The following is a 21,961-nucleotide window of genomic DNA, read 5'->3' on the forward strand; positions in this document are numbered from 1 at the left end:
GGTCGATGGAATTGTTTGTAGAGCTCTGAGACAGGATTGTGTCTGTGATGACACCAAGATTGAACTCTTTGGTCTGAATGAGAAGTGTCACATCTGGATAAAACCAGGCACCATCCCTATGGTGAAGCATGGTGGTGGCAGCATCATGCTGTGCGGATGTTTTTCAGTGGCAGGGACAGGGAGACTAGTCAGGATCGAAGGAAAGATGAACGGAGCAAAGTACAGAGAGATCCTTGATGAAAACCTGCTCCAGAGCGCTCAAGACCTCAGACTGGGGAGAAGGTTCACCTTCCAACAGGACAATGACCCTAAGCACAGACAAGACAACACAGAATTGGCTTCGGGACAAGTCTCAATGTCCTTGAGTGGCCCAGCCAGAGCCTGACTTGAACCTGATCGAACATCTCTGAAGAGACCTGAAAATAGCGGTGCAGCGACGCTCCCCATCCAACCTGACAGAGCTTGAGGATCTGCTGAGAAGAATGGAAGAAACTCCCCAAATACAGGTGTGCCAAGCTTATAGTCATACTCATGAAGACTCGAGGCTGTAATCGCTGCCAACAAAGTATTGAGTAAAGGGTCTGAATACTTATGTAAATGTGATAGTTTTATTTTTAATACATTTGCAGAATGTGTGTAGATTGAGGGGGAATGATTTAATTCATTTTAGAATAAAGCTGTAACATAAAAATGTGGATTAAGTCAAGGGGTCTGAATCCTTTTCAAATGCACTGTGTATATATACAAATTGCATGGGTGGGATTTCACAAGGTAAGGCCATTGAGTTGGTCAGATAACTTTGAAATAAATATTTATTTCAATCATCGTACAGTTGAAGAATTGAGTCAGTTTAAAAGTTCCTATTTTGATATGAAGTTGATATTAAAAGGCTGAGTATTTACGGTGGTTATCTGGTTCACCTCAGTGATTCCTCTTGGTGAAACACCACCCTGGTAGAGCTAGGTTTAGCTTTTACTCACTGTATAAACACAATGAATACGCCAGACTGAACATATGTAACTTACAGCATAAACTGTACAGAATTAGAAGACATTTTCTGATTAACAAGTGTTATTGTTTCACTCTTCCTGCCATTTTCATGTCGTTCTGTGTGTATGTATGTATGTGCAATATTCTTTACAGTATGGGTCTATATGAGGATGAGGTGAATTAGTACCTATAAGCCGACCCAAAAAACACTGATTTTGGGCTAGATTCAATCCGATTGCCCCTATGCGGCTATGTACCTTTTTTAAAAGCAAGATTTCCGTGTTCGCAGAGACTGCATTCATGGTAAACGCCGCATATGTCGGCTCAATCGGAAATGAATGTCAATCACGCTATAATGCAGCTCTTCCGTGGTCCGGATTGAATCTAGGCCCAAGTACTTTGATTAGGATAAACTCAAACTTGATCAGTCTCCGGATGAGAATTTGAATAACGTACATCTTCTTAACGGATCCTCACAGACAAGCTTAATTCGTTCGGGTTTATCATACATCCGTTCATGAATTAATACAACCTTTTTCCCAGAGCCAAGCCTTCCCAAGTCATTGTGTGAACTGATGAACTGTTCTGCCATGATCACAGTGAATAGAAAATACAGTTTCCACCCTGTGCTTACATAAATAAAAAAATGCTTTCAAGATTAAGGGATTGATTCAATCAGATCCGCTTTAGTCGACATCCGCATAGTGGTTGTTTTGGCATTGGGACTGCGATAGAGCTGTCAAATCCACAAGCGTCTCCTGCCATTATACTTAAAGCAGACATTAACATTGGCTGCATGGTTTAAAAGTGGAATGTAAAATACGCCTTGATTAGGATGATAGAAATCCTCATTATTTAGTTTTCAATTTGAGCGTGTATAGCCTACACTTTCCTGTTCTGAACTTTTAACGTGAATGGAGCGGTGGGCTTCGTGACAATGATCGTAAGAGCAGCTGCTCAAAGTTGACGGCTCCAACTCAGCTCCACCGTCAAATGTGGGTGTCTGCTATCACAGGTTGACGCTTGATCTGATTGAATCTTAGGCATAGATTCAATCTGATTTAAACCAAAATCCACCTTCTCTTTGTGTGACAATGTACACCCATTCCTTTCTGATGAGGTTTAGTTGGCTGGTGTAGTTTGCCCATGAAGAGAACTCTTCTGCTTGTTCACTATGGTCAGCTTAAGCAAATTTCTAGCATAAATTCTGATCTACATACGACTCAATGTGTGGATCTACATGCAGTATTAACCTTAGAACCCATCTTATGTTTGTCACAGCATCGGCTCATGTGCATGACCTTACAATGCTGTGCTACAATGTATTGTTTAGTGTATTTGTCATTTGTTCCGTTAAATCTGAACTTTGTACCAACGTTCATTTCTCTGTGTTCAATGGGAACCACTCTGAATGCATTTCATGTGTTGCTTCCTGCTCTGATTGTGCAAGTGGAATTCACTCACTACATGATTGTAAAATCCTGCATTTAAATTTGTGAATAAAACATCAGGTAGTGTAGGTGACTTAGCTTGGGGGTCGTGTGATCTGTTTGTGTGTGAAGGTTACTTTAGAAGGAAACATGCTTGCTCCATAAACTCCAAGACAGCTCTTATCCCTTTGTGTTTTTGACCTTTTATTTAACTAGGCAAGTCAGTTAAGAACAAATTATTTTCAATGGCGGCCTAGGAACAGTGGGTTAACTGCCTTTATTTAGGGGCAGAACGACAGAGTTTACCTTACCTCGGGGATTCGATCTTGCAACCTTTTGGTTACTAGTCCAACGCTCTAACCACTAGGCTACCTGCCACCCTGTGTTTTCAGGGCTAAAGTAGTACTATAGTAAAGGATATGGTTTTCAGGCAGTTAAAATGTCAGCATATGGACATAAGTGGTCCAGTTGGTTCTGTTATCCATTACATGAGAGCTCCATGTGGGGGAAGTTTGTTGCCAGATCCAAATGGCTCCCTATACGGTGCACTACTCTAAACCAAGGCTATAGACTCTTGTCAAAAGTAGTGCACTATATAATGAATAGGGTGCCCTTTCAGATGCAGCCTTGTTCCAGAGAAAAGTGTTCTCCCCGTTTCCCACACATCTGGCCCGTAGTAACTTCCTGGAACACTAAACTCCCAGGAATGCAGCTACAGTGTCATGGTGACTCAATCAACAGCACTGTCCTCCCTACTTCCCTAGAACTAGATTAGTATTCCCTAATCTCAACACCAGGCAGAGATGTAAACTATCTGCTTAGCAGCCGTTTCTCTCCAGTGTTACAGAACATACCTTGGGCCCCTAAAGGACCACTGCATTAGGAGTCGAGGAATATACGATTTGGTGAAATTTCCAGCATTGTCACCCAGAGATGCCTTGCAAAAGGATGGTTGATCTCACTGTGGCTGGCTGCTGAAACTAACATCGCCGCCTCTTCAGGGCATCTCAGGTTGAAAACAATGTTCTTTGACTGCTTGACAAGGCGACAAACATTCCGTATCGGTCTCTGGGAATGAGCCTTTAGCAGAGAGACAGAAATACACAGAGGCGGTACGACACAGGACGAAGGTTTAAATTAATTTATATATATATAAAAAAGAAAAAAATGCATTTTACTGAAGCCAAACAAACATCTATCACTTGTTTTTCCTCATGGAAACATAGAATACCATCTGAACAGAAACAGCCATTGATGACAAGGAAAACAGAAGAAAGGAGGGGAAGAAATAACTCAAATGAAAAGGGTAAGCGCAGCACTGTTCCGAATCATACAGTATAGCATTGATTCAGTCTTGTTTTTCTTCAGTTATCTGCTCATGTACATTCTCTAAATTCAGTAACATGCAAGCATTGATGAAGCATACAGTCAAACACGCATGGAAATATACTTTTATCTTATAGGATATTTTGTTAAAATATGAAAAATCTAGATGTACAGCGATAAAGAAACGTAAGATTTTGACAACAGAAAAACAAGTCACTCCATAGTGTTTTCTTGAAGGAAAAGGGGACTACATTCATTTCACTGAACAGAGTCCACCCCCCCCAAAAAAAAAATACAGGATTCCACAATATCAGGTGACGTAAGATGCTTTGACCCCACTTCTAGTTTTTAGTATGGTTATTACTAAATAGATGTGTGTGCCTTGGGAGACGGGTGGTACACTCAAAGAAGATCCTAGGATTCAAGTGTATCTACTCACGACTGCATTAGATAGGTTGACATGAAGGCTAGCTGCCAGAGATATAGGGAATGGTTCCCCAAACACATTATTTTACAGAATACACTACTGTTAACTGTCTTAGGTCATTTCTTTCCAAAAATTAAGCGCTTGCCTATAATGCTGCCGGGACGATGCCATTGGCTACTTCCCTCTCTTGGGGTTGTGTCCTGTGTAAAAAAAAAAAAAGGAACTTTCCAATCAGCAGTGGAAGGCTTGGTGATTCTGGTGGTCAAAGTCCAGAGGTCTGTTTTGATCTCATTTACATTTTTATAGACTTAATTTACATTTAAACGTTAACAAGACTTACTGTGCTTCACTTAAGGTTTAGTTGTAGTTTGTATCTCAAACAGGGTCACCTCTAACAACTTCTAATTTTCCTTTTTTGTTGTTGTTGCTTGTCCTGGTTTTGGTCTTTTAGTTTTTGCATCATATTATTTTCTGCTTTTTATACCAATGGGTGGGTGGTGGTCTGTCTACTACTCACACATACTGTAGTCCGGAGGTGGATCAATACCTCGTTTTCTTTTGGCACCTTGGAGTAGAGGATAAACGTGGTTTCGAGTGGGAGTCCGGTCGTGGGAGTGAGAACAGAGGGGGCGGGATAGTAGAATAGTAGAGCTCATTAAGGAGAGGGGTCAAGACCTCTACTTATCGCCAGCCTTTTCACTAACCCCATTGTCCCCGTCTCCGCTTGTGCACGAGTTGGTTACAACGGGGGCTATGCTCTCGCCCCCCTCCTCAGTTTTGACCCTCTTGGGTTCGGGGTGGTCGGTCAGCTCCCCGTTTTGCCTCTTGGTGGGCAGCGATGCAGAGGCAGAGGCATGAGCAGCCAACAGGTGGAGGGGGTTCACTACTGCTGAGAAAGGGGATAGAGAGTGAGTTTCACTACTGGATTCCTGGCAGGCATGACATAAACAAGCAGTACGGAGTGAAAAGGCTGGTAAAGTAATTTTTATCTGCCATTTTTAAAGCTTCATGGGTGTTGGGTGCCATTTTGAAAATGTCTCACCTGTGTTAGCAGCAGTAGTGATGGGAACCAGGTGAGTCCCGTTCTGTGTGATGGCCTTGATAGGAAGCCGATGCTGGCCCAGGGGAGGTTGTTGCACGATGGTAACTGTTAGGGGTGTGGCCTGGGAGGTCTGGATTATGCGATTGGCCCCGCCTATAGAGGAAGTAGTGATGCCTGGGACAGACTCCACTTTGACTGGGAAAGAGCAACAAACACTTTGCAATATAAGACTACAAATCTTAAATTTATAAAAGGGACTGTTACAGCAAAGAATGGAAAAATGTACTGTAAATCAGTCTCCCCACCTTTGACCCCATTGTGGTCTCCCCCTCCGTTCTCCTGCGGTTCTGTTTTCAGCGTAACAACTGAATTCTGTGTGGCAGCGACGGTAGCCATGGTGACCATCGGAATCTGTTGGAGTACGTGCACTGTCTGCATGATGGGGGCAGAGCTTACAGCTGTTGTCATGACAGGCGTTGCCATGGTGTAGGTAACAGGCTTCATTGTCGTCTGGGGCAACTGTCGCTGCATGGCGATCAGCACCGGCTGGCTGTTCAGAGGGGAGCCTGTCAGAAACAAGTGTCAGAGGTCAGACACGAAATGGAGTGGTTTTACCACCCACCACTAGAGTAAAAAAAAAAAAAAAAAACTTCCAACATAACTCACCAGTAGCACTCTTAGCGAATTGGGCCTCCTGGATGACAGCTAGTTTGGGCTGTAGGGCAGTGGCCGTGGTGGGAGCTGTGGCCCGAGCTGGCTCTGGGTCCATGGGGACAGGGGAGCCCTCCCTGGATAGGCTTTCTGGAGTCTGCACACCACTGGAGTGGGCCGACAGCCCCCCTGTGTGGCTAGGAGAGGCCGGGGCACTCCTGAAGGGAAGACAGCAGGAAGACTATTAGAATGATGCAAACGTGAAAGTGTGTGCTGTCATCTGTGTGCGCATACCAATAAGAAACATCCTCCCCAGAGCCCATTGGCTCATTTAGAGCTCAGTAGCCTTTGCAAGTTCCCCAAAAACCTGATGTTCCGGTTTTAGAGTTAACAAGGCGACACTACATATTTTTTTCAGTTTTCGTCAAGACAAGCATCTAGGGGGATCTGGTTTCAAATGTTTATTTTATACATGGTATGTTAGGTTAAGAGCTCAGTGTCCCAGACAGACATCATTTAATCTACCTGCAGTGCCTAACTGAGCTCACAGGGGGCATGCCATTTCAAACTACAGTATATATACACACAGTGCATTTGGAAAGTATTCAGACCCTTTGACTTTCTCCACATTTTGTTACGTTACTGCCTTATTCTAAAATGGATTAAATCGCCCCCCTTTCAATCTACACACAATTCTTTAATGAGTCGGACGGGAAGGATATACTCAACACCCGAACAGGCCCTCATCCCAGTCATTCGCTGGAGAAAGAAACAGATTTCGTGGAAAGAGATCGGGATGCCTTGTGAGGATCAGGCGATGAGTGGCTAACCTGCCTTTGCCATCCGTATTGTCAGCTAACATTCAAATCGCTGGAAAATAAATGGGACGAACTGAAAGCATGTATATCCTACCAACGGGACATTAACTGTAAATATTTTATGTTTCACAGAGTCATGGCTGAACGACGACATTAAGAACATACAGCTGGAGGGTTATACCCTCCATCGGCAGGACAGAACAGCAGCCTCTGTCTGGTAAGACAAGGGGCGGGGCCTATGTATATTTGTAAACAACAGTTGGTGCACGATATCTAAGGAAGTCTCGAGGTTTTGCTCGCCTGAGGTAGAGTATCTCATGATAAGCTATCTACCTAGAGAGTTTAATCATCTGTATTTTTCGTAGCTGTCTACATACCACCACAGACCAATGCTGGAATTAAAACAGCACTCAATAAGCAAAAAGGTATACGCTCATCCAGAGGCGGCGCTCCAGGTGGCTGGGGACTTTAAATCAATTTTACCCAATTTCTATCAGCATGTTAAATGTGCAACCGGAGGGGGGGGGGATATAACCTCTAGACCACCTTTACTCCACACACAGACATGTACGAAGCTCTCCTTCGCCCTCCATTTGGCAAATCTGACCATAATTCTATCCTCTAGATTCCTGTTTACAAGCAAAAATTAAAGCAGGAAGCACCAGTGACTCTATAGAAAAAGTGGTCAGATGAAGCAAATGCTAAACTACAGGACTGTTTTGCTAGCAAAGACTGGAATATGTTCCAAGATTCTTCTGATGGCATTGAGGAATACACCACGTCAGTCACTGGCTTCATCAATAAGTGCATCGATGACGTCGTCCCCATGACCGTATGTACATATCCCAACCAGAATCCATGGATTACCGGAAATTGCACTGTGCTTATAAGAAATCACACTATAGCCTCCGACGAACCATCAAACAGGCAAAGCATTAATACAGGACCAAGATCGAATTGTACAGACTACAAAGGGAAGCACAGCTAAGAGCTGCCCAGTGACACGAGCCTACCAGACGAGCAAAATAACTTCTATACTCACTGAGGCAAGTAACACAGAAACATACATGAGAGCATCAGCTGTTCCGGACGACTGTGATCACGTTCTCTGCAGCTTGTGTGAGTAAGACCTTTAAACAGGTCAACATTCACAAGGCCGCAGGGCCAGACGGATTACCAGGACGTGTACTCCAAGCGTGCGCTGACCAACTGGCAAGAGTCTTCACTGACATTTTGAACCTCTCCCTGTCGGAGTCTGTAATACCAACATGTTTCAATCAGACCACCATAGTCCCTGTGCCCAAGAACACTAAGGTCACCTGCCTAAATGACTACCGACCTGTAGCACTCACTTCTGTAGCCATGAAATGCTTTGAAAGGCTGGTCATGGCTCACAACAACATTATCCCAGAAACCCTAGACCCACTCCAATTTGCATACCACCCCAACAGATCCACAGATGATACAATCTCTATTGCACTCCACACTGCCCTTACCCACAAAAAGGACAACAAGGAAAAGGAACACCTATGTGAGAATGCTATTCTTTGACTACAGCTCAGCGTTCAACACCCTAGTGCTCCCAAAGCTCATCACTAAGCTAAGGACCCTGGGACTAAACACCTCCCTCTACAACTGGATCCTGTACGTCTTGACGTGCCACCCCCGGGTGGTAAGGGTAGGTAACAACACGCTGATCCTCAACACGGGGGTCCCCTCAGGGGTGCGTGCTCAGTCCCCTCCTGTACCTGTTCACTCATGACTGCATGGCCAGGCACAACGCAAACACAATCATTAAGTTTGCCGATGACAACAGTGGTAGGCCTGATCACCGACAACGATGAGACGGCCTACAGGGAGGAGGTCAAATACCTGACCGTGTGGTGCAAGGACAACAACCTCTCCCTCAACGTGACCAAGACAAAGGAGATGATTGTGGACTACAGGAAAAGGAGTACTGAGCACACCCCCAGTCTCATTGATGGGGCTGTAGTGGAGCAGATTGAGAGCTTCAATTTCCTTGGTGTCCACATCACCAACATGGTCCAAGCACACCAAGACAGTCGTGAAGAGGGCATGGCAAAACCTATTCCCCCTCAGGAGACTGAAAAGATTTGACATGGGTCCTCAGATCCTCAAAAGGTTTTACATCTGCACCATCAAGAGCATCCTGACGGGTTGTATAAGTGGCTGGTATGGCAACTGCTCGGCCTACGACTGCCAGGCACTACACACGGAAGTGCCTACGGCCCAGTCCATCACCAGGGCCAAGCTTCCTAACATCCAGAACCTCTATACAAGACGGTGTCAGAGGAAGGCCATAAATTGTCAAAGACTCCTGCCACCGTAGAGACTGTTCTCTCTGCTACCGCACGGCAAGCGGTACCGGAGCACCAAGTCCATGAGGCTTCTAAACAGCTTCTACCCCCAAGCCATTAGACTCCTGAACATCTAATCAAATGGCTACTCAAACTATTTGCATTGACCCCCCACCTTCTACTCTTACCTATGCATAGTCACTTTAATAACTACCTACATGTACAGTTGAAGTCTCCGACTTTACATACACTTCAGCCAAATACATTTAAATTCAGTTTTTCACAATTTATGACATTTTATCCTAGTAAACATTTCCTGTCTTAGGTCAGTTAGGATCACCACTTTATTTTAAGAAATGTGAAATGTCAGAATAATAGTAGGATAAATCATTCTATTTTAGCTTTTCTTTCATCACATTTCTAGTGGGTCAGAAGTTTACAGACACTCAATTAGTATTTGGTAGCATTGCCTTTAAATTGTTTAACTTGGGTCAAATGTTTTGGGTAGCCTTCCACAAGCTTCCCACAATAAGTTGGGTGAATTTTGGCCCATTCCTCCTGACAGAGCTGGTGTAACTGAGTCAGGTTTCTAGGCCTCCTTGCTCGCACACACTTTTTCAGTTCTGCCCACAAATTGTCTTTAGGACTGAGGTCATGGCTTTGTGATGGCCACTCCAATACCTTGACTTTGTTGTCCTTAAGCCTTTTTGCAAGTATGCTTGGGGTCATTGTTCATTTGGAAGACCTATTTGCGACCAAGCTCTAACTTCCTGACTGATGTCTTGAGATGTCGCTTCAATCTATCCACATAATTTTCCTTCCTCATGCTGCCATCTATTTTGTGAAGTGCACCAGTCCCTCCTGCAGCAAAGCACCCCCACAACATGATGCTGCCACCCCCGTGCTTCACGGTTGGGATGGTGTTCTTCAGCTTGCAAGCCTCCACCTTTTTCCTCCAAACATAACGATGGTCATCATGGCCAAACAGTTGTTTTGTTTCATCAGACCAGAGGACATTTCTCCAAAAAGTACAATCTTTGTCCCCATATGCAGTTGCAAATCGTAGTCTGACTTTTTTTATTTGTACCTGTTTCCTCCAGCATCTTCACATGGTCCTTTGCTGTTGTTCTGGGATCGATTTGCACTTTTCGCACCAAAGTACGTTCATCTGTCTCCACCATTAAAGAATGATGGAGGCCTCTGTGTTATTGGGGACCTGCAATGCTGTAGAAATGTGTTAAACAGCCACCACTAACATTGAGTGGCTACTGCCAACACACTGTCAATGACACTGACTCTACTCCAGCCACTTTAATAATGGGAATTGATGGGAAATGATGTAAATATATCACTAGCCACTTTAAACAATGCTACCTTATATAATGTTACTTACCCTACATTATTCATCTCATATGCATACGTAGATACTGTACTCTATATCATCGACTGCATCCTTATGTAATACATGTATCACTAGCCACTTTAACTATGCCACTTGGTTTACATACTCATCTCATATGTATATACTGTACTCGATATCATCTACTGTATCTTGCCTATGCTGCTCTGTACCCATCACTCATTCATATATCCTTATGTACATATTCTTTATCCCCTTACACTGTGTATAAGACAGTAGTTTTTGGAATTGTTAGTTAGATTACTTGTTCGTTATTACTGCATTGTCGGAACTAGAAGCACAAGCATTTCGCTACACTCGCATTAACATCTGCTAACCATGTGTATGTGACAAATAAAATTTGATTTGATTTGATCTCTAGGAGACAGAACGTGTCTCCTTCCTGAGCGGTATGACGGCTGCGTGGTCCCATGGTGTTTATAGTTGCGTACTATTGTTTGTACAGATGAACGTGGTACTTTCATGCATTTGGAAATTGCTCCCAAGGATGAACCAGACTTGTGGAGGTCAACAAATTTTTTTCTGAGGTCTTGGCTGATTTCTTTTGATTTTCCCATGATATCAAGCAAAAGAGGCACTGAGTTTGAAGGTAGGCCTTGAAACACATCCACAAGTACACCTCCAATTGACTCAAAGTATGTCAATTAGCCTATCAGAAGCTTCTAAAGCCGTGACATGATTTTCTGGAATTTTCCAAGCTGTTTAAAGGCACAGTCAACTTAAGTGTATGTAAACTTCTGACCCACTGGAATTGTGATACAGTGAATAATAAGTGAAATAATCTGTCTGTAAACAATTGTTAGAAAAATGACTTGTGTCATGCACAAAGTAGATGTCCTTACAGACTTGCCAAAAATACAGTTTGTTAACAAGAAATTTGTGGAGTGGTTGAAAAACGAGTTTTAATGACTCCAACCTAAGTCTATGTAAACTTCTGACATATTACCTCAATTACCTTGACACCAGTGCCCCCCGCACATTGATTCTGTGCCAGTATCCCCTGTACATAACAATAGCGGGGTTATTTACTGCTGCTCTTTAATTATTTGTTATTCTTTTTGTATAGATATTTTCTTAACTGCATTGTTGGTTAAGGGCTTGTAAGTAAGCATTTCACTGTAAGGTCTACGTCGCATGTGACAAATCAAATTTGATTTGAAAATACCCCATAACGAGAAAGAAAAAACAGGTTTAGCCATTTTTGCAAATGTAAAAAATACCCTTTACTCAGTACTTTGCTGAGGCACCTTTGGCAGAGATTACAGCTTCCAGTCTTCTTGGATATGACGCTACAAGCTCGGCACACCTGTATTTGGGGAGTTTCTCCCATTCTTCTCTGCAGATCCTCAAGCTCTGTCAGGTTGGGTGGGGATCGTTGCTGTGCAGCTATTTTCTGTGTGCTTGGCTGTGTGCTTAGGGTCATTGTCCTGTTGGAAGGTGAACATTTGCCCCAGTCTGAGGTTCTGAGCGCTCTGGAGCAGGTTTTCATCAAGGATCTCTGTACTTCCGTTCACCTTTGCCTCGATCCGAACTACTCTCCCAGTGTCTGCCGTTGAAAAACATCCCTACAGCCTGATGCTGCCACCACCACGTTTCACCGTAGGGATTGTGCCAGGTTTCCTCCAGACGTGATGCTTAGTATTCAAGCCAAAGAGTTCAAGCTTGGTTTCATCAGACCAGAGAATCTTGTTTCTCATGGTCTGAGAGTCCTTTAGGTGCCTTTTGGCAAACTCCAAGTGGGCTGTCATGTGCCTTTTACTGAGGATTGGCTTCCGTCTGGCCACTCTACCATAAAGGCCTGATTGGTGGAATGCTGCAGAGATGGTTGTCCTTCTGGAAGGTTATCCCATCTCCACAGAGGAACTCTGGAGCTCTGTCAAAGTGACCATTGGGTTCTTAGTTACCACCTTCACCAAGGCCCTTCTCCCCCGATTGCTCAGTTTGAGCAATATGCACAACTTCTTCCATTAAAGAATGATGGAGGCCTCTGTGTTATTGGGGACCTGCAATGCTGTAGAAATGTGTTGGTACCCTTCCCCAGATCTGTGCCTCGACTCAATCCTGTCTCGGAGGTCTACGGACAATTCCTTTGACCTCATGGCTTGTTTTTTTCTCTGACATGGACTATCAACTGTGGGACCTTATAAAGGCAAGTGTGTGCCTTTCCAAATCATGTCCAATCTAATGAATTTACCACAGGTGGACTCCAAGTTGTAAAAACATCTCAAGGATGATCAATGGAAACAGCATGCACCTGAGCTCAATTTCGAGTCTCATAGCAAAGGGTCTGAATACTTATGTAAATTAGGTATGTTTTTTTTTTTAAATAAATGTGCATACATTTCTAAAAACCTGATTTTCGCTTTGTCATTATGGGGTATTGTATGTAGATTGAGGAAACAAATATATTTAATCAATTTTAGAATAAGGCTGTAACGTAACAAAATGTGGAAAAGTGAAGGGGTCTGAATACTTTCCGAATGCACTGTATATGAGGGAAATATATACTGAGTGTATAAAACATTAGGAAAACCTTCCTAATATTGAGTTGCACCCCCTTTTGCCCTCAGAACAGCCTCAATTTGTCCGGGCATGGACTCTACAAGGTGTTGAAAGCATTCCACAGGGATGCTGGCCCATGTTGACTCCAATGCTTTCCACAGCTGTGTCCAGTTGGCTGGATGTCCTTTGGGTGGTGGACCATTCTTGATACACATAGAAAACTTTTGAGCGTGGAAAACCCCAAATGTGTTGCGGTTCTTCCCACACAAAATGGTAGGCCTGGCATTCACCCTCTGAATGGCACATGTGCACTATCCATGTCTCAAGGCTTAAAAATCCTTCTTTAACTTGTCTCCTTCCCTTCATCTACACTGTCTGAAGTGGATTTAACAGGTGACAATCACCAAGGGGTCATAGCCTTCACCTGGTCAGTCTGTCATGGAAAGAGCAGGTGTTCCTAATGTTTTGTACACTCAGTGTACATGGAAAGAGTATTACCTAGATGAGAGGGGCCCCAGCGGGGTCCTGAAGCAGGGTACCCCCCTGGCCCTGCGTTTCCTGAACGCCTGTTCACACAACTTGCCCTCTGATGAGGGGTCGATCCTCCAGAACGATCCCTTACCCGGTTCTTCCTGAGACCGAGCCACTTTGATGAAGTAGCGGTTCAGAGACAAGTTGTGACGGATCGAGTTCTAGAACACAAAAGAGAGAGACAGTATTCATTACTATGGAAAGGTTATGGAACAAGAGATTGAGATTCTGGAACAAGACAGAAGTGAGAATGATGGAATTATAGAACACCAGGGAATGAGACAGAAGGGGGGGGAGCGAGAGAAACAATGAATCAGTTTCTGGAACACAAGGGAGGACGATGTAAGCAATTGAGTTCAGTTCAAAAACACATGAACGAACGATTGTGATGGATAAAGTGAGACAGGATAACTTAAAAAGAAGCTGTTTACTTCAATGTCAGTTTGTCTCTCATTTTAAGAAATACCACAGCAGCATGAAATACAGGGTGGATTCACCAACCTGCCAGCCTTTGTCTGCGGTCCTGTAGTAGGGGTAGTTCTTGGTGATGTGTGTGTAAATCCCATTCAGAGTCAGCTGCTTGTCGGGGGCCATGGTGATGGCCTGGACTATTAGTTGGGCATAGGAATACGGTGGCTTGGAGTCATCCTGAGGACAGAACAAATGGTGAATTGGGCTTTATTTCATGCTACAGATATTGCAGCATTTAGATTTTTTGCTATAATTGCATATGCTTATCTGGGTCAATTTCAAAAAAAATAAAAGGGTTTGGTTTTGTGGGAACTTGTTTTCAGTTTCATGTTCCTCACACATGTTGGAAAACAAGTAAAGCCCCACCCTCCCCCTATTTTACTAGCATTCACCAGGGTTCCTCACTCAAGTTTATGTTTTCCCCGAATGTTTCAACGGACTTCAATGAGTAACCCACCCCAGAGAACCAAAACAAATCCAATGTGTTCCGTCACCCTGGGCTCAGGGATGTATTCAAGAGGGTGCAACAGAACGTTGAGACAGAAACGTATTGGGTAGAACAGATAGCACTGTCTGTCAGGTAGAACAGGGAATAGTTTAGCTCTTTTAGTCTCATTTCTATTTGCACCGTTCTGAACGCTTCACTTTGCCGACTCACCTCAGGACTAGGAGTGCATTTCAACTGTCTACTGAGGAATCCTCTTCTCATATACTTTCCTTCATCAGTACTGGTCTGTCAGACGTGGCCTGGTCTCTCATTTAGCTTCCATTACACTGCCTTGACTGATCTTCTCTTTTTCATATCAGTGTAAAGGAAAGGAGACAAGGAGAGGAAGCCACTTCAGATGCATCCCTGAGTTGCTGGTGTCTCACCTTGGGGCTGTCTCCACCCGAGCCGTCCTTGTCGTCTGTTTGGGAGTTCTCGTTGACGAGGTCAGCGGTCAGCACGCGGCCCATCCTATAGCCAGACAGCCCCGCCCCTCTGGGACTTGACGGACAGGAGTTTGGACAGGAGTTGGCGGCACTGTGGGGGACGAGAAACAAATTTAAGTGAGACAGTGGGAGAGAGCATGGTAATCCTGCGATGGCAAAAAAATATCTAATAAATAATGAAACAACGAAGTGTTGGAGAAGAAAGTAAAAGTGCAATATGTGCCATGTAAAAAAGCTAACGTTTAAGTTCCTTGCTCAGAACACGAAAACATATGAAAGCTGGTGGTTACTTTTAACATGAATATCTTCAATATTCCCATGTAAGAAGCTTTCGGTTGTAGTTACTATAGGACTATTTCTGTCTATACCATTTGTATTTCATATACCTTCAACTATTGGATGTTCTTATAGGCACTTTAGTATTGCCAGTGGAACAGTATAGCTTCCGTCCCTCTCCTCGCCCCTACCTGGGCTCGAACCAGGCACACGTCGACAACAGCCCTCCTCGAAGCATCGTTACCCATCGCTCCACAAAAGCAGTGGCCCTTGCAGAGCAAGGGGAACAACTACTTCAAGGTCTAAGCGAGAGACGTCACCTATTGAAAACGCTATTAGCGCGCACCCCGCTAACTAGCTAGCCATTTCACATCGGTTACATCAGCCTAATCTCGGGAGTTGATAGGCTTGAAGTCATAAACAGCTCAATGCTTGAAGCACAGCGAAGAGCTGCTGGCAAAGGCACAAAAGTGCTGTTTGAATGAATGCTTATGAGCCTGCTGCTGCCTACCACCGCTCATTCAGACTGCTCTATCAAATAATAGACTTAATTATAACACACAGAAATACGAGCCTTAGGTCATTAATATGGTAAAAATCCAGAAACTATCATTTTGTAAACAAAACGTTTATTCTTTCAGTGAAATACAGAACCGTTACGTATTTTATCTAACGGGTGGCATCCATAAGTCTAAATATTGCTGTTACATTGCACAACTTTCAATGTTACGTCATAATTACGTAAAACTCTGGCAAATTAGTTCGCAACGAGCCAGACGTCCCAAACTGTTGCATATAACCTGACTCTGCGTGCAATAAACGCATGAGAAGTGACAATTTCCCTAGTTTAATATTGCCTGCTAACCTGGATTTCTTTTAACTACATATGCAGGTTTAAAAAAATATATACTTCTGTGTATTGATTTTAAGAAACGCATTGGTGTTTATGGTTAGGTACATTCGTGCAACGATTGTGCTTTTTTCTGCAAATGCACTTTGGTTAAATCATCCCCTGTTTGGTGAAGTTGGCTGTCTTTGTTGGGAAGAAAGTCTTCACACAGTTCGCAACGAGCCAGGCGGCCCAAACTGCTGCATATACCCCGACTCTTGCACAGAACGCAAGAGAAGTGACACAATTTCCCTAGTTAAAAGAAATTCATGTTAGCAGGCAATATTAACTAAATATGCAGGTTTAAAAATATATACTTGTGTATTGATTTTAAGAAAGGGGTTGATGTTTATGGTTAGGTTCTGTTCTGCCTTATTATTATTCGACCATGCTGGTCATTTATGAACATTTGAACATCTTGGCCATGTTCTGTTATAATCTCCACCCGGCACAGCCAGAAGAGGACTGGCCACCCCACATAGCCTGGTTCCTCTCTAGGTTTCTTCCTAGGTTTTGGCCTTTCTAGGGAGTTTTTCCTAGCCACCGTGCTTCTACACCTGCATTGCTTGCTGTTTGGGGTTTTAGGCTGGGTTTCTGTACAGCACTTTGAGATATCAGCTGATGTACGAAGGGCTATATAAATAAATTTGATTTGATTTGGTTAGGTACACATTGGTGCAACGACAGCGCTTTTTTCACGAATGCGCTCATTAAATCACCCGTTTGGCGAAGTAGGATGTGATTCAATGATAATTTAACAGGCACCGCATCGATTATATGCAATGCAGGACAAGCTAGATAAACTAGTAATATCATCAACCATGCGTAGTTAACTAGTGATTATGTTAAGATTGATTGTTTTTTATAAGATACGATTAATGCTAGCTAGCACCTTACCCTGGCTCCTAGCTGCACTCGCATGACAGGGAGTCAGCCTGCCACACAGTCTCCTCGTGGAGTGCAATGTAATCGGCCGTGATCGGTGTCCAAAAATGCTGATTACCGATTGTTATGAAAACGGCCCTAATTAAAATTGGCCATTCCGATACATACATACACACCAGGAGTATTCAAATCTAAGCCTGGGGGTCCGGTATGGCTGGTTCTGGTCTACCTGATAATTAATTGCACCCACCAAGTGAGAAAGGTCTAAATCCGTCCCTGATTAGGTGGGGAAGAATAAAAATCAGCATTTGAACTCGCATCGAGGTCCAGATTTAAATAACCATGCTATTTGCTCTGACCGTTTCATGGCTCCAACTTCACTCCAGTCTCACCTGAGGGTGCCAGTGGGTGAGGGCAGCGGGCTTATGAGGTGGGCGATGTTGTCTGGAATGTTGATGGTCAGCGGCGCCATTTGGTGCTGGACGGGCTTGACCGGTGACTCCGACACGTTCCTACGCTCCTTCTTATCGCTGGACAGGGCTGTGAACGTGATCTTGATGTTGGTGCTTGGGAACCGGAAACAGCACCTAGAGAACAAAGAGAGAGAGAGGGAGGGAGAGTCAGATAATATCAGGACATGACAAGTGCAGGCCATCCAGACTCACTCAACAATTGTGAGAATGTCTCTTTCATTATGCATATTGACTGCTACACACCAGCAGTGAAGCTATGGCCATCTTTGCACACAGTCAAAATGAGCAGCGCAGCTCTAATAAACCAATATGGGCCAGAAGAGTTAGCCATTAAACTGGGTTTATAAATGGATGGCCATCATGACACTTACATAACAGGTCTTATTATTACATGGGGGTATATTTGGACCATATCATCTGCTCTGGGACCAGCTGACTGGCCTGCTGTGACATAGGCCTAGTTGATATTTCAGACCTCATAGAATCAGAGTTGTAAACAGGTCTACTAATCAAGACTATTTCAAACCCCCCCTACTTCTACTGACCATTTCCTACAGGGAACATTTGGAAAAGTTAGCAATTCAGCTTGATCTAGAAACCATACTGACGATAGAAGCACGAGGTAGGTATAGTTTGTTTCTACATGATGCCGCGCAAACATTGCAACACATCCGATCCGACTTGAAATAATGCTGAGAATGAGCACGGCCCATCGCAAACGTACAGGTAACTAGCTGAAGGGCCTTCAGAAAGTATTCAAACCCCTTGACTTATTCCACATGTTGTTGTGTTACAGCTTGAATTCAAAATGGATAATAATCTATCTACACACAATACCCCATAATGGCAAAGTGAAAACATGTTTTTTAGACATTTTTGAAAATTAAACACATATCAAATTGACAGAAGTTGTCACACCCTTTTGCTATGACACTAACTTGAGCTCAGGTTCAAGTCCACCTGTGGCCAATTCAATTGCTTGGACAAAATTTAGAAAACAACACACCTGTCAATGTAAGGTCCCACAGTTGATAGTGCATGTCAGAGCAGAAAACATACCATTAAGTCCAAGGAACTGGCCGTAGAAAGATTTGTGATGTGGCATATTTTGGGGAAGGGTATAAAACTATTTACTGAGTGTTGAAAGTTTCCAAGAGCATAGTGGTCTCCATCATTGTGAAATGGAAAAAATATAGAACTACTCAGACTCTGCCTAGAGCTGGCTGTCTGACCAAACTGAGTAACCAGGCAAGAAGGACCTTGGTCAGGGAGGTGACCAAGAACTCAATGATCCCTCTGACAGAACTACAGTTCCTTGGCTGAGATGGGCTAACCTGCCAGAAGGACAACAGTCTCTACAGCACTTTACCAATCTGGGCTTTATGGGAGAGTGGCCACTCCCGAGCTGAGAAAAAGGCACATGACCACATGTGATGGGTTTGCAAAAAGACTCAGAGCATAAGGAAAAATATTCTGTGGTCTGATGAGACAAATGTAACGCTTTGGTCTGAATGCAAAGCTCTACATCTGGAAAAGGCACAGCTCATCACACCATCCCTCCCGTGAAGCATGGTGGTGGCGGCATCATGCTATGGGGATGCTTTTCAGCGGCATGGACTGGGAGACTGGTAAGGATAGAAGGAACAATGAATGGAGCCAAACAAATGCATATCCTTGATGAGAACCTGCATCAGTGCAAATGACATTTGACTAGGGTGAAGATTTTCATTCCAACAGGACAGTGACCCCCAAGCATACTACAGCCAAAGCAACACTGGAATGGCTTCAGGACAAGAATGTGAAAGTCCTTGAATGGCCCAGCCAAAGCCCGGCCTTTAATCCCATTAAATATGTTGAAAGACTTGAAGATTGCTGTTCAACACCACGCCCCATCTAATTTAGCAGAGCTTGAGAACGTCTGCAAGAAAGAATGGGAGAAAATCCCCAAATCCAGATGTGCAAAGCTGATCCAGACATACCCAAGAAGACTCAAAGCTGTAATCACCACCAAAGGCGCTTCTACAAAGCATTGACTCAGGGGTGTGAATACTTATGTACACGAGATATTTCACTTTCAATACATTTGAAAACATTTTCACTTTGTCATTATGGGGTATCTAGATGGGTGACGGGAAAAAAAAGATTCATTTAAGTCAGGATGTAACAACAATGTAGAATAAATCAAAGGGTTCGAATGCGTTCTGAAGGCACTACATATTCCAAACACTGTGCTAGCAAGAGATATTCACACAAATATATGCACGCTTAGTAATTGTATTAAATGTTAAATTACAACATTTTCAGGTTGTTTCGCGAAACCATTCTATGCAAAGAAAACAAGCGTTGCCAGTTGACATTAGCTAGCGGCTCACTAACGTTTGGTGGGGACAGGCGCCGTGTGTTGCTTGACACAACACGTGCGGCGGCGGGGGAACAAAACAATAACAAAGCGGAGGTCAGAATATAGTCACATTTACGTAAGCTAGCAGTTCTATCTCGACATAAAATGTAAAATACTACCCATCTTACATTCGTGGGAGCTGCAGAGGTGGAGCCCCTCGTCTCTGGAACACCCCATCCACAAACACCCCGTTTTTGCCGAGGCATCGGAGGTAGAATTCCCCGCTACCGGTGCCGTCTTCACCAGCGGTGAAAATTTCGAGGTGCCGGCGAGAGATGAAACTGGAGTGGCCCATGCTAACGTCCACCGAGCCCTGCGATGAGTTCCGTCCGATGGTCGCCGACCTCTTCTTCATCAGGTATTCGAATTCTCGGCCCTCAAGCCGGGCGACTGCCGACCCCATCGCCATCTTCTTGGGGGTTCTAATGTTGAGGCTGTGTGCGGAAAAATAGAATTGGAGAGTACTTTAAATTTGGCAGAGTTGAGAATTTCTGAGATTTCGTAAAAGGGAATCCAATTTTAAACCGAGAATAATTTGGACAGGAACGTGCCAGATCGGGGACACAGCGGCTCCAACCCACCGCCGCGACAGAGAGAAAGAGAAAAGACAACAACCAACCAAAGGAGGCCAAATGGGCGGAAAGGAGGTTACTGATGGCTCAACGATCCAATCACTTCAAAGATTGGGTAGGCAAATAAACCGTGTTTACCAATGACAATCACATATAAATACTGGGAAAAAACAGGTTTGATTGCACTGTAGGCTGACACGCAAATCGATGGCTGAATGTAAACTATGGTATCCGAGAATTACGGAATGGACTGAAGTTTTGTAAATGGGTAGTTGATATACAATATTGCTAAAACAAAAGTTATAATAAATAAATAAATAAACTTATAAAAAGGAATTAAAAAACATATAGTTGCAATAAATGATGTCTTAACAACTCAAAATATTGTGGCCACCATGGATTTGAAATGTATATCCAATTTATGTCGGTGCTTTGAATGTGTCCTCTGGTGTGACTATAGCATCACTATAAAGGTTTAATTATTCTCAAATACAAAATATTTTCACTCCTTATTAGTTACTTCTGTATTTAAAATCGATCTCACCTGCCATCCTGGACACCTACAGCACCCAATGTCACAGGAAGGCCTAAAAGATCACCAAGGACAACAACCACTCGAGCCACTGCCTGTTCACCCCCCCATCAAAGCTGGGACCTAGAGACTGAAAAATAGCTTCTATCTCAAGGCCATCAGACTGCCAAACAGCCATCACTAACACAGAGAGGCTGCAGCCTACATAAAGACTTGAAATCATTGGCCACTTTAATAAATTCATCACTAGTCACTTTAATAATGCCACTTTAATAATGTTTACATATCTTGCATTACTCATCCCATATGCACACTACCGTTCAAAAGTTTGGGGTCACTTAGAAATGTCCTTGTTTTTTAAATAAAATCTCTCTTTTTTTCACTCCTATCTTAATCACTCCTATCTTAATCTTAGTCTGTTCAGACCATGTGCTCCATCAATGGCTTTTGTACTTCCCAGTGGCAACCCATCATTCAGGGCAGGTGGGAGCAGAGCTCCACCTTTTTAGCTAAAAAAAACCCAAAACAATAACAAATATTTGTTAAACAATGCAACAAATATATAAAAATCATTGAGTTAACAAATACAAACTTGGTCTCTGTTTTGATTTCTTGGGTAAGTCACCTCCAAAATGCAGGTGTTTCAGCCTAGCCTATTGGTTAACTATTTAACTAACTATTTAGCAGTCTTATAGCTTGGGGTAGAAGCTGTTCAGGGTCCTGATGGTTTCAGACTTGGTGCATCAGTACCCCTTGCCATGCGGTAGCAGGGCGAACAGTCTCTGTCTTGGGTGGCTGGAGTCTTTGACAATCTTTAGGGCCTTCCTCTGACGCTGCCTGGCATAGAGGTCCTGGATGGCAGGGAGCTCAGCCCCAGTGATGTACTGGGCTGTATGCACTACCCTCTGTAGCACCTTACGGTCAGATGCCAAGCAGTTGCCATACCAAGCAGTGATGCAGCCAGTCAAGATGCTCTCAATGGTGCAGCTGTAGAACTTTGTTGAGGGGGTGTGCCGGGATGTGGCTTGAAGTGACTAGTGACATATTTAATGGACAGCGGTGGATTTTGAACAC

At 43.6% G+C, this 21,961-nt stretch overlaps 1 protein-coding gene across 2 annotated transcripts; it reads right to left on the bottom strand.

Moving 5' to 3' along the window:
* Window positions 1-3,546: 3,546 nt before the first annotated feature.
* On the bottom strand, window positions 3,547-20,396 carry foxk2a (forkhead box K2a). 2 transcript variants are annotated; one of them, XM_042306068.1, is made up of 9 exons: window positions 19,912-20,396; window positions 17,302-17,496; window positions 14,800-14,950; window positions 13,957-14,103; window positions 13,423-13,616; window positions 5,882-6,084; window positions 5,521-5,781; window positions 5,216-5,410; window positions 3,547-5,059 (listed from the first exon to the last, which is right to left on the bottom strand). In XM_042306068.1, the coding sequence occupies exons 1-9, from the start codon at window positions 20,190-20,192 to the stop codon at window positions 4,851-4,853; spliced, it is 1,836 nt and encodes a 611-aa protein (XP_042162002.1). In that variant the 5' UTR covers window positions 20,193-20,396; the 3' UTR covers window positions 3,547-4,850. The 2 variants fall into 2 exon arrangements, with proteins under 2 accessions (XP_042162002.1, XP_042162001.1); XM_042306067.1 differs by having other exon boundaries at window positions 3,547-5,062.
* Between the last annotated feature and the right edge of the window lie 1,565 nt (window positions 20,397-21,961).

This window comes from Oncorhynchus tshawytscha, linkage group LG25, assembly GCF_018296145.1.
Source record: "Oncorhynchus tshawytscha isolate Ot180627B linkage group LG25, Otsh_v2.0, whole genome shotgun sequence".
In the NCBI taxonomy this organism is placed as follows: Eukaryota; Metazoa; Chordata; class Actinopteri; order Salmoniformes; family Salmonidae; genus Oncorhynchus; species Oncorhynchus tshawytscha.